General features: G+C 35.7%; 1 protein-coding gene across 1 annotated transcript in view; it reads left to right on the forward strand.

Annotated features, from left to right (window-relative positions):
• The first annotated feature begins 295 nt into the window (after positions 1–295).
• The window catches only part of LOC131049973 (ABC transporter B family member 20), a 96,895-nt gene continuing 83,967 nt past the window's right edge, over positions 296–13,223 (forward strand). Inside the window, exons 1-2 of the mRNA XM_057984090.2 lie at positions 296–847; positions 7,239–7,361. Coding sequence (XP_057840073.2) covers positions 596–847; positions 7,239–7,361 — 375 coding nt within the window. The 5' untranslated portion in view covers positions 296–595. The remainder of the gene's footprint in view (positions 848–7,238; positions 7,362–13,223) is intronic.

A 13,223-nucleotide genomic window follows, 5' to 3' on the forward strand; every position in this document is an offset into this window, starting at 1 on the left:
ATCTCGTTCTGAATTCAATGTTTTTTATAAAGTAATATGTATCATGATATTCTGGACAATGAGAGAAGACGAGCATCTGAATATCTTCAAATCATCGATAGATTTTTTTTAAAATAAAACAATAGATTTTTTTTTAAATAAAACAAAAATTTCCTCGTTTACATTCCCAGAAGCCAATATCTGATTTAACTTTTCGATTTCAAGTAATTGTCTATTTGAACAAATCACCATATTCTAACGGTAACAGATTCCTAGTTTTTGGATTTTGGGCATTAATATTATATACCGCCAGCCCAACGCTACTCTTGGAGACCACTCTCTAAATTTGGATGCCTAGGACGGACTGAACGACGCCAGTTTGTCAGAAAGCTGCTCTAAATTGGGTGACTAACAAAAACGGGAACAACAAAGCCAGGGGCTACCAAACTCCCAACTATAAATTCCGAGCTTATCTTTGACCGCGGGTGAGGATCTATGATAGTCAGCAGCTTGTGCGGGGCGTCGAACTCGTGACGTATTCGAGCTTAAAGCTGCAGCTATTTCTTCGTTAGAACCCTTGGATGGCATAAAATTTTTAGGGCCTGCAACGAGAAAAATGATGTCCAAGGGTTTTTTTGGGTGGTCGCCACCGCACATACAGCCATTAACGCCTGTTTCAGAGGTCTCGGAGCCGCCTGAGTCGCCGTTGCCGAATTTTGTGGAGGGTGCACAGATCCCTGACGATGATGAGGGCCTCATTGATTTCACTGAAGAAGAAATGGACCCTCCCCCTGCGGCTGTGCCTTTCTTAAGGCTTTTTGCGCACGCCTCTGCCTTTGATTGGTTTCTTATGGTCCTCGGTTCACTGGTAAGTTTGTTTTCTAATTTAACATCTCTGTAAGCATTTTTTATATAATAAAATTGCACAGAGAAAGGTAGAAATAGCTTAATCTGCCATCTACTGACTTTTTTTTCTTTTCTTTTTTTCAAAAATAAAATGGAATTGAGGTTTTCTTGCTTGGTTTAAATCAACAGACCGGAAGCATCTTAAATTTCGCCTTACTTTTGTTTTTGGTATCAAATGTTATGAAGGTTCCTTTGGTTTAGTTAAATTTAGGCTTCTGTCGTTTGGTACGATGATTGAGATTTTTTGGTTTGGTTGGTATTGAGAGACGCAGAAGCATCTTAATCTACTGCTTGACCATCTCTTATAATTTTTTTGTAAAAGGAATTTGGAGCTTGTTTGGTTTGGTTGAATTGAGAAATGCAGACACAGCTTAAACTGCATGTCATATTCGTTTTATTAATGAAAAGGCATTTAGGCCTATTTGATTTGGTTGAATTGAGACACAGAAGCAGCTTAATCTACTACTTGGGCATCACTTATAATTTTTTCTGTGAAGGGAAATTGAAGCTTGTTTGGTTTGGTTGAGTTGAGAGATGTAGAAACAACTTAATCTGCCATTTTATCATCTCTTATGTATTTAGATGTTTTTGGTTTGGTAAAATCAAGAGACACAGACACATCTTTGGCTGCATCTCTTATGAAAAAGCATTAAGACAACTTAGGTTTGGCTAAATTGAGGTTTCTATGGCTACGTATGGTTCAGGGACATAGACACAGCTTAATCTGCATATCTTATACGTTGAGGCTTTTTGGTTTGGCTGAATTGAGATATGCAGAAACATATTAATTTGCTGCTTTATCATCTCATATGCATTTTGTTATGAAATTGCATTGAGGCCTCTTTGGCTTGATTTACTTAAGTGAGGCAGAAACAGTTTGGTCTGCAATTTAATCACCTCTTACACATTAAAAGGCGTTGATGCCTTTCTGGTTTGGTATGATTGAGAGATACATCAGATGCATATTTATGAGATTTTTAACTCATTTTGACAGGATACCATTTTTTACAGATCTCCATTTTCTTTATGAGCTATTTGTTGTAGGTAATACTTTTATTATTCAATTTTATACCATCTACATCTTTTTGTTAAAAATTTATCGAGGCCTCTTTGGATTGGTTTGATGGAGAGATGCACAAGCAGCTTATTCTGCTACTCAGTTACCATTTACTATTTTTTAAAACAAAAGGCAAGGAGTTTTCCTTGGTCGTGTAGAGTTTAGAGATGCATTGGAAAGCCTTTTTTGACATTTATAACACAATCTGGTAGGATACAATTTTGTACCAAATCTTGGTGGTTTTAATGAAACTACCTATTATGATATATTGAGTTTTTATGACTCACTTTTGTACCACCTCTTACATTTTTTATAGAAAAAATGATTCTTTGGTTTGTCACCATTGAGAGGCACAAACAGTATGCATTCTAATAAATAGGTATTGAGGCTTATTCAGTTTGAATGACTGAGAGATGCATTGTAAAGCCACACCTGACATTCTTAAATCAATTTGGCAGGATAATTATTTAGAGCCAGTTGTAGTAGATTGTGTTCTTTCTGATTCAATTTTCTAGGAACTCTTATATTTTTTATGTTAAAAATTATTGACAATTCTTTGGTTTGGTACTGTTGAGAGGCACAATGCAATTTTCTAGGAACCTAGCTATTTTTTATGCTTTTTTAGTAAAAAATTATTTAGGCTTTCTTTGGTTCAATACAATTAAGAGAGTTATTATATATAGCCACTTTCAAGATTTTTAACTTAATTTGGCAAGACACAATTTTGTACTTAGTATTTGTGTTTTTATGAGCTAATGAGCTAGTTGTATCAAGTTGTGTTTTTATGATTCAAAAATATACTATCATATGTTTAATTGAATGTTATTGAAGCTTCTTTGATTTTGTCATCATTGAAGGACATAGATGAAGCTTACCCTCCTTCCTAACTATTGCTTATGCTTTAATATATAAAAAGGCATTGAGGCATTTTTGATTTGGGACAATTGAGAGATTCATTATAAAGTTGCTCTGAAATGGTTAATTGAGAGATTCATTATAAAGTTGCTTTGAATGGTTAACTCAATTTGTCATGATACAATTCTGTACAAATTTTGTTCTTTATGAGCTAGTTGTAGTAGGTTGTGTTTTTTATGATTCAATTTTATACTCTCTTATAATGTTTTTATTAAAAGGTATTGAAGCTTCTTGGTTTTGGTATCATTGTGAGGCTTAGAAACAACTTACTCTTCTACCTAACTTCTTATGTTTTTTTAATAAAATGGTATTGAGGCCTATTTGGTTTTATACAATTGAGAGATTATTATAAATGCACTTTTGAGATTCTTCACTCTAATTTGGCAAGATACTTGTACTGAATCTTTGTGTTATTTATCATTTTTGTAATAGGTTTTGTTTTTATGGCTCAATTTAATATGATCTCTTACAAATTTTTTAATTAAAAGGCATGAAATTTTCTTTGGTTTGATACCATTGAGAGATAAAGATGCAACTTACTCTCCTTAACCATTTCTTATGCATTTGTTACAAGTTAGGGGTTTGGGTTTTAAGATATGTTTCTATGACAATTTTTTTGGAGTTGGGTTTGTTTTGGGTATGTTTGTACAAATAACATATAAAACCCATAAATATATGCATATTTTCAGCTTAAAATAAGAATTAGGTTTAGAGTACCACATAACATGTATACAATAAATAAAATTATTTTATAATTTAAAATTACTTCTTCATTGCCAAATTTTCAAACTTGAATTCTATGATAGATATTCATTGTTCGATATTAAAATAATAAAATCAACAATCAACATCATATGGGGTTTCATAAAGAGCATTATTATTATTATCATCATCATTCACATTTAATGATGTACGTAGTTTAGAAGAACCTCAAGGAGTTCTATTGGCATTTACACTAAAAGTATGCTAGCTTTTTCACTCCTCAAAAAATGAAGATTGTTGGGCTACAAAAAGCATTGAAAATAGCTTGTTTTGGCTTTTACATCTCGCAACTTCCTTGCCCCTTCTAGTCATTTTGTTTGTGCTAAAGAAGACATAAGCTAGAATGTGCGTAAACTAACCTGAGAAATTCTCTTGACCACCAAGACTTATTCAAACCAAAATGACTTAAGGTTCTTTGCTATCATCTCCCAATGCTCATGTGGATTGTCACAAGAAGACAGTGGAGTGTTTAGATGACCTTGGCAGAGAAGTGGAGATTGTTGGAGTTCAAAGACCAATATCCCTACGTATGATCTCTGCTATGCAACTTAAGCGGTGCATGATTCTTTGGTTTGGTACTGTTGAGAGGCACAATGCAATTTTCTAGGAACCTAGCTATTTTTTATGCTTTTTTAGTAAAAAATTATTTAGGCTTTCTTTGGTTCAATACAATTAAGAGAGTTATTATATATAGCCACTTTCAAGATTTTTAACTTAATTTGGCGAGACACAATTTTGTACTTAGTATTTGTGTTTTTATGAGCTAATGAGCTAGTTGTATCAAGTTGTGTTTTTATGATTCAAAAATATACTATCATATGTTTAATTGAATGTTATTGAAGCTTCTTTGATTTTGTCATCATTGAAGGACATAGATGAAGCTTACCCTCCTTCCTAACTATTGCTTATGCTTTAATATATAAAAAGGCATTGAGGCATTTTTGATTTGGGACAATTGAGAGATTCATTATAAAGTTGCTCTGAAATGGTTAATTGAGAGATTCATTATAAAGTTGCTTTGAATGGTTAACTCAATTTGTCATGATACAATTCTGTACAAATTTTGTTCTTTATGAGCTAGTTGTTGTAGGGAAGAGTTTAGCAAATGCTAGCTTGTACCCTTCATTGACTTTCAAATCTTTTTTATGGTGCAATCCTCCTTGGCAAAAGAAAGAATCTCAATGCTTTAGTATTTTGGATGCAATGCAAAGGCAAGATGTAATGGGGTGGTCATTTTGTTCCATCACTCAACAATACTTTGTGCAATTGTTTGAAGGATCTTCCCTTAGAATCTTGCTCATTCTCATTTAAGATGGTCTTCATCTTATCAATTATTGAGTTGATGCCATCATATACCTCTTGCAAGCATGACTTATATTGGGACTTGTTGATGTGTTTTTTAGGACACTTGGAACATAGAATAAAATTCTAAGTATTCTATACTCTCTTGAACAAAGAAACCTCACATGCTAAATAATATGATCAAGTTAGACAACTCCAAGGTTTACAATGCGAACAATGCAACTTTATGCTTGGGATAGACTCAGTGATGTATGATGTGATATTGCTGGAATCGCAAGGGACTTACGTTTATGAACATTGCTGGACTGTGGAATCCAACTCAACTTGGAAAATAAAAGACAAAAGAGAAATGGTTAGGGAATTTAATCTAGTCCTAAGAACAATGATGATATTGGATGATACTTTGATAGACAAATTCCTTCTGATCAAGCCTTGCTTCGTCACGATAACAACAACTATGCAAAATTGATGCAATCTTCTAAGGAAATGGAAGATTTTTACACTATGAAAACATCATCCAAATACCCAATGCTGGCGCAACTTGAACAAGTATCCACAATCGAACTTAGCACAATAATGAGGTTCAGGCTAACTTTACATTGTAGCTTACTATCAGCAAGCCACAAAAAGTATGAAGCAAGGGATTCATCACATATCATTGCATTTCTCCTTTAAGATCAATGAACTTAACTAAATTTGAGAAGCAACAAGAAACCATGCAAATTGTAGAAATAACACAAAGATCCATCATAGCATCAATGAAATCAAGTATTTATTTCAACAAGTCTTGGCAACAATCTCTAGTTTCCTCCTCCTACTCTATTGCTACTTCTAAGTGCTAATTATTAACTATTAACCTTTACAAATGAGAGGACTGAGCCTTATATAGAGGACTCATTACAATTCAAATGCTCATATTGATTCAAGGTCAATGACCGGGATTACAAAACCAAACCCTAATTAGGGTTAGTTACAACCAACTCGCTTTAACCAATGAGAATTCTACATTTTGGTGGACACATATCCTACATTGAATGTGGACCAATGAGAAAAGAAGGTAGGTAAGATAAACAATATTTGACGAAGTGACACATGTCACTTGCTCCTCCATTTGATGAATTAGGCTCACTAAACTTGGACATGTTGACTTGGAATCTCTTGATTGGTGTGGTGATGAATAGGATGCCACCTTATCACTCCTCGTGTAGATCATCACAAAGTGTTTGTGATCGAGGCATATCTCTTGATACTCAACATTATCCATTTGCTTGATGTGATGGAGTTTATTCCCAAATTGTATCATCATTGTGATCAAGCTGACTTTCTAACTTTGCTTAACTCTTCTGAAACTATCTAGCTTAATCACCCTTGAATTTCAATCCTCTTGGCATTTGGGAATCCACCTCTTTGGGTAGCATTTCAATCCCTGATCTCGAATCCTTTCACTTTGGAATGTATAGCTAGTCTTGAAATTTCCTTGATGTACTGACTTTAATCTTGGATTTCCGGAGGAAATTCAAGATTGTTGCAAAATATCCTTCATTGTAGAGTAATGTCTTGAACTTGAACGCTATGAATTTGATCATCTTCTATACCATTCTTGAAGTGTGAATCTTGTCCTTGCATGCATTATTAACTTGAAGTCTTCATGTTGTTGAGTCTTGATGCATCATCCTTCATCTTCTTGAACTCCTTGGCATCACCCTTGATTGTGATGCACAACCTCATCCCTTGCCTTGCAAATCTTGGTGCTCCCCTTCTATGATTAGGGTGGAATTGCCATTTAGTCTTGCAACTGTGCTCCTCTTGTATGAATTTTGCATGACACTGGTGAGATTGCACCCTCCTTGGGTGGGATTGCAAGCTTGTTGTTCAATTGCGCCCATACTTAGGTAGATTTTCTTGCTTCCATATTGGGGTGCATTTAATCTTGATTAAGTTTTGTGAGCAAGTTGTAGATTATACTTTTGTGATTTTTTACCAATTTGTACCAAATCTTTGTGCTTTATGGGCATGTTGTAGGTTATGCTTTTGATAGTTTTAGCCTAATTTGGTGGGAGACAATTTTTACCAATTCTATGTGCTTGTTATTTGCTTCTTGTGCTAGATTGTACTTTTGATATTTTGAATGTGATTTGGAAGGATATAATTCTATACTAAATATTTTTGTATTTGTGGGCTAGTTGTAATAATCAATGCTTTCAAGAGTTCGAATGTAATTTAGTAGCATATATTTTTGTTTGGATAATTTTTTTGCAAGCTAGTTCTAGTAAATTGTACTATTATAACCTTGTTACCATTTTGATTTTCCAAACAGGCTGCTGCTGCGCACGGTGCTGCTCTAGTCGTTTATCTTCACTTTTTTGGACAGATCATTGATTTGTTCACTCTTCTCGGCCCTCCCTTTGAAAGACATGAACTGTATCACAATTTTACCAAGGTTTTTCTCTTCTAAGATCCATTTGAAGCTATTTTTTTCCCTTCTATTTTCTTTACAATTCAAAGTAATACGTTGCATAACACTATAGCTATAGGTGAGATGAATTTATATCTGAATGCCTGTGTATATATATACAATTTCTTATAATGAAATGTAGTGTTTTGAACAATCTACCCAATTTAAATTTATTCCTATCTATAATTTCCAGCTGTCCTACTTGTGTATGGATTTGATTAAAAAATAAAAATAGTTAATCTGCTGTCATTAATGCCCTTACCATTTCTTCCTTGCTTAGAGAAATTGCCTCCAATTTCTATAAATAAATCACAAGTATTGTGTAGCTGTCAAGATGAACCAAGAGAGGATGGGATCTGGCAGGATATGCAGTGCATGCAAAACCACAAACAGTGACAATGCACTTCCTCGATGGATACAATCTGAATGTGCACAGAAAATTGTCATATGAAGATCAGAGTTCTAGAAATTGATGCTTTACATGGTGGATGTCTGTATCAAAGATTCAAAAGAGATGGTATTATGCTGTCAAAAGTGTTGAATCTTGTCATTGATGTCAATAATAGGAGTTTTGAAAGCATAGTTTTTGGTTGCCCTCCTTGCTTAAGAAGGAAATAAACAGAGGCAATGAAGCAAGAGGAGAGGATGCTAATCCTGAGAATGTGAAGAGTCCAAGTTAGAGTTTTGACGAAGTTCACTTAGAATCAGGAGCCATTGTTAATTGAGGAGGCAAATGATATTGGAGTTATAATCAGTTTGTTGAATTTCAAACTAGCCTGAGGAAGAGGAATGGAGATTGTAGTTTGAACGATAGGATGAGGTTCAACATGGCGTACATGGCTTTGACCTATGGATTCAACCATTGGAAGAAAAAGCCTAGTGGTCAAAACAATATCTTCATCATTGATCATGTGGCTATCTGGGGAGTGCGCAATGCTTCATTATCCATTTCCTTGATGTTTGTAGGAAATGAAGTAACAACATGGTTGTGTAAATGAAGTCAAGTCACGAGGTGGAACCATTGTAAGGTTACCCCTATTGTTCAATCAATAGTTGGAAAATGCTCATTATTTGCTTCACAAGATGGATCTGAAATACATTTTGTTGTCCTTGTTGATCATGAAGCTCTTGGTTAAGTTTTCCATGGGAACTTTGAGGGCTTGTTGAGCTATTCATTGCAACTGAGAGATCAGATTGACAGAAAATTGGCCAGCAGAAAATTTGCCAGAAATTCTACAACAGACTTCTAAAAACAGAGGTCTGAACTGTAAGAGATTTGGGGTACCAAATGTACTATTGTTGTATTAAAAGGTGAAGGATGAAGTTGCTACCCACGATGGAATCAGTTTGCAGAAATTTCAAATTTGAAAACAAAAAGAAAATTTCAAAAATGGGAAGGGCTTGATCATTAGCCTCTTGTACTATCTGCTATTACTCTATTTCTGAATATCTTCTTATGTAAGAGAAGCATGCAATATAAGTTAAAATTCTACCTTGCTTTTTAATGATTTTAATTATCTATCCACTTCAAATTATTCCTGTCCACCTTTGAATTTGTTTTTATCCGCCCTATCCTTCTATTCCAACTATTCCAACTATTCCAACTATTCTACTTGTATTACTATATATCACTATGTTTATATTACTAACTACATTAGACATCCTTATTAAAGGTGTAACGGAGGAAGGCTATCATAATTTTTTTAAGTGTCTTTGCCATTTGAAAAGTTTTGCCGTAAGATAGTCCCATGAAAACACAAAATTTTGTTACCCTGCTACAGTTTTATTTAATTTTCATCTCTTCTAAGACCTCTCTAAAATTCAGTTTGGTTTTATTTATATATATTTTAGCAATGAATGTTTGCTAGTTTCATCATTTCTTGAATAGTCCCCTAAGTTGTGAATAACTCAAGGGTTTCACACAATAGTCTCATGGAGGGTGCCAGGGTTTCAAGTGTTGGTGTTGAAAATAAGCCACACCCGGACCGACGATGGACTGGTCCAAGAGGGGCCAATAGCTCAGTGGTAGAGCACTCCAGCAGCGTATGGAAGGTCCTAGGTTCGAGTCCTAGCTGGTCCATGTCTCAACATGGTATCAGAGCCAGGTCTAGGCTAGGAGCCCCAAGCACACGAGAGGTGTGGCTTAAGGGGGGTGTTGGTGTTGAAAATAAGCCACACCTGGACCGACGATGGACTGGTCCAAGAGGGGCCAGTAGCTCAGTGGTAGAGCACTCCAGCAGCGTATGGAAGGTCCTAGGTTCGAGTCCTAGCTGGTCCATGTCTCAACATCAGGTGTTGCTACATTTTTAGCTATTTAATTGAGAGTTTTTAAACAAGTGATGTTTGCAAACTACATCATTTTGTAAATAATCCCCCAAGCTGTGTATAATGTATACTGTCAGGTCTAACTCCATGGTCTCATTGATGGGGGTTTAGGCCTATCATAGTTTCTCAACTGGTACTTCAAAGAAAAGTTTGAACCATTTGCAGCAAGAATGTCCCAGGAACACTTGAAGTTTGAGGTTTTGCCATAGTATCTGAAATATCTAATACTGCCATGTTGCAGAGTTCTTGTGAAAAATTCACCATAGACAGGCTGCTGTTTGGAGCTTCCACAGTCAATTTTGATTAGATTGTTAATTTGGGATTTTGATTTCTCTATATTAAGTCTTTTCTATGATGATCAATTTCCATCTGGGGTATCTCTTAGAAATGTTGTTTCAAATTTGTACCCATTAGGATATGTTCTCATGACCAGCGTGGCTGTAAAGTGGGGTTGGCTTTTTAATTTCAACCACCCTAGGAGGCATTTGACTAGAATTATACTTGGCCAATTACTCCCAGCATCACTGCTTTCCCAGAAGTCCAAGATTTGTGAAAATGGTGATTTAACATGCAACATACCTGTCTTAAATTTATTGGAAAAATTCAAAATGCCTTTTCAGTGGAAGTGAGTGAGATTCCAAAAGATGAAAAAACAACAATAATGTTATAGATAGGTGAATCTTCAATTTTCTTTATTTAAAAATAAATCTGAATTGATTGTAAATAGTTTGAAAACTAAGAATAACTTTCATGATATCGACAAAAAACCAAAGTTAGAGCAATATTGCAATAACATTACTTCAATGTGGGGATTTGAACTTGAACCCCTCCTTGTATGAATGCACTGCTTGACCACTCCAACAGAACATGAGACTTCTCTAGAGTGTTTTTGCAACCGTTCTAAGATTAATATAGACTATCAATTTAGTGAACTTAGTAAAAGGTAGATACTATTAGAGTAATATTAGTATATTTCTTATTTAATGGTCAATGTACTTCAGTTAATTTTAGCTAGTTTCTATTTCTGCATTTTGTTCATGATTGTTTTGTTTAGAAACATCGTCTTTGTAATTCTTTTAAATGGGGCTTTATTCTCCATCGTAAATACATCAATTACCATGGTATTAGAGCCATTTAAATCTTTTTTTGGCAATTTTTTTTTTCAAATAAAATTTGTGGGATATCCTAAATTTTTTGAAAGAATATTTTAGAAGTTTTTTGGTTTGATTTTTTTACAATAAAAATCAATGTTTTTCGAGTGGAAATCGCGGACGTGGGTTTCTGAAAATCGAGGGTTTTCTCTGTGGAAATCACGGATTTCCAATCATGTTCAAGGGTTTCTTGTTGACAATCGCGGGTCTGCGATCGCAGAAGGAGTTGTGTAGGGTTGTGTTATGGTGGTCTGAATATCATGTGGACTTTGCAATAGTTGCGACATTTTTTTTTGCTGTGCTTTTTTGTTTTCCCTGCAAATCTATGCGTTTGTAGTTTGTGGTCGCGTGTTGAAAGTCACGACAGGATTTTTCAAGGCTGATTGAAGGTTTTTTCTTCATTTTTAGCCGTGACAGGACGATTTTTCCTTGCGACCTTCGTCAGGTTTTGCGATGGGTTTTTTGAAGGTTTTCCAGTGTTATCCCCGTAACTTGGCTGTTGGTATTACAATCATGTGTTGCTTGCTGTTTAATCCTAGGGTTTTTAAACTGCGATCCAAGGGACAAATTTTTGGTGATGATTTCTGTGCACCCAATCTAGGGTTTCTTGCAATTTGAGTACCTATACTTGCGGCTAGGGTTTTCACAACCCATGGAATTTTAATTTTTATTGGAACTTCATTCTACATGCATCTTTTTGACTAATTTTTGGTACAAAAATCAAGGTTTTCTTCTCAGAGCAGCACCTCAAGATTTGTGCCTTGAAGTTAATGCTAGGGTTTTGACTGATTTTTTACCATAAAAATCAGCTGTGTTCGTTGTTGCTGCAGTGTTACCTTGTTTTTCATGCATTGGAATGCAGGAGGGATGGCGTCTTTGACCAATTTTATGTTGGAAAATGATCAATGTTTCAATGACAAAAAATACAACACATGGAAAAAGCGCATGCTCACAATCTTTGAATACCGATGTCTAGACCGGATTGTTCTGGGTAAGATTGCTCGTCCTTCAGCGGCAGGAAACGACCAGTACAAGTACGATCAGCGTAATTGGGAAGCAGTATTGGTCGCAAGATGGAGGAAGAAGACATGGTGGTGATCATTCTCAAGTGTTTACCATGCTCATATGAACATTTTATTGAGACGCTCAACAATACATGCACAAATGTTGACCTCAAGTTTCCTAAACTGTGCAATAAACTTCTACAACAAGAAAGGTGGAAACAACAATTTGGGAGCGACAATGAATCATCATCTGCAAAACAAGCCTTTACTGCCAAAGCCAAGGGCAAAGGCAAAGGCAGAGGCAAGTCCTTTCAGCCAAAAGGGCAGAGCAAACCTGAGAGAAGCTCCAAGAAGGTTATCACATGTCACTACTGTAGTAAGCTTGGCTACATGAAGAAGTAGTTCCACAAACGGTTGGTTGACGAGCAATCCATCCAGGGAGGGTCTTAGCAGAAGGCCCTTGTTGCAGAGCACAATGAGCAAAAGGAGTATGCTCTTTACGCTTTTATGGCGAAAAGACCAGCAAACCAACTTAAATCATTTGCCGGGTACATTGATTCTGGAGCTTCTCAACATTTCACACACAAAAGAGATTGTTTCATGGAGTACACGGCTTGCTCCAATTCAATGATCTTTGGAGGAGGTGTAGAGTATGGTTGTCGGCAAGGGCAACGTTTAGATAACATCTGGTGGGAGGAATCTCATATTCATTAACTTATACTATGTTCTAGGCATGGAGCTTAATCTGCTGTCTATTAGTTAGATGATGCGACATTGTCCAAAGTTGGATGTCATCTTCAGTGCACACAAATGCCACATCATTGATAAGGAGTCCAAAATGACAATTGCTATTGGCCTTGAGGATCATGGATTGTACAGATTGATTGATACTGACGAGTCTTAGGAGGTTGCAATGGTTGTGAAGAATTCTTCCATAAGCACTCTTTGGCGTCAATGGTATGGGCACCTCAACATATCATATCTCTCACAGTTGGCTTGAGAGAATTTGGTAGAAGGCTTACCTGACACTCAGCAACAAACACATGGTGTGTCTGGAGCTTGCCAAGTAGCGAAGCAACATCTCACTCCATTCTCCGATGGACAAGCTTAGAGAGCATCCAAGGTATTCCAGTTGGTTCATGCAGATGTTTGTGGACCAATGAATACGACATCGATCACTCATGCTAGGTATTTTCTTCTATTCGTAGATGATTTTAGTAGAAAAATGTGGGTATTTTTTTCTAAAAGCAAAATCAAATGTCTTTAATGAATTTCTGAAGTTTAAAGCATTAGTTGAAAAAGAATCAGGTCATCAGAGTGTAACTTTTAGCTTAGATAATGGGGGTGAGTTTTGTTCCACTGAAGTC

The sequence above is a fragment of the Cryptomeria japonica genome, chromosome 2, assembly GCF_030272615.1.
Source record: "Cryptomeria japonica chromosome 2, Sugi_1.0, whole genome shotgun sequence".
NCBI lineage: Eukaryota > Viridiplantae > Streptophyta > Pinopsida > Cupressales > Cupressaceae > Cryptomeria > Cryptomeria japonica.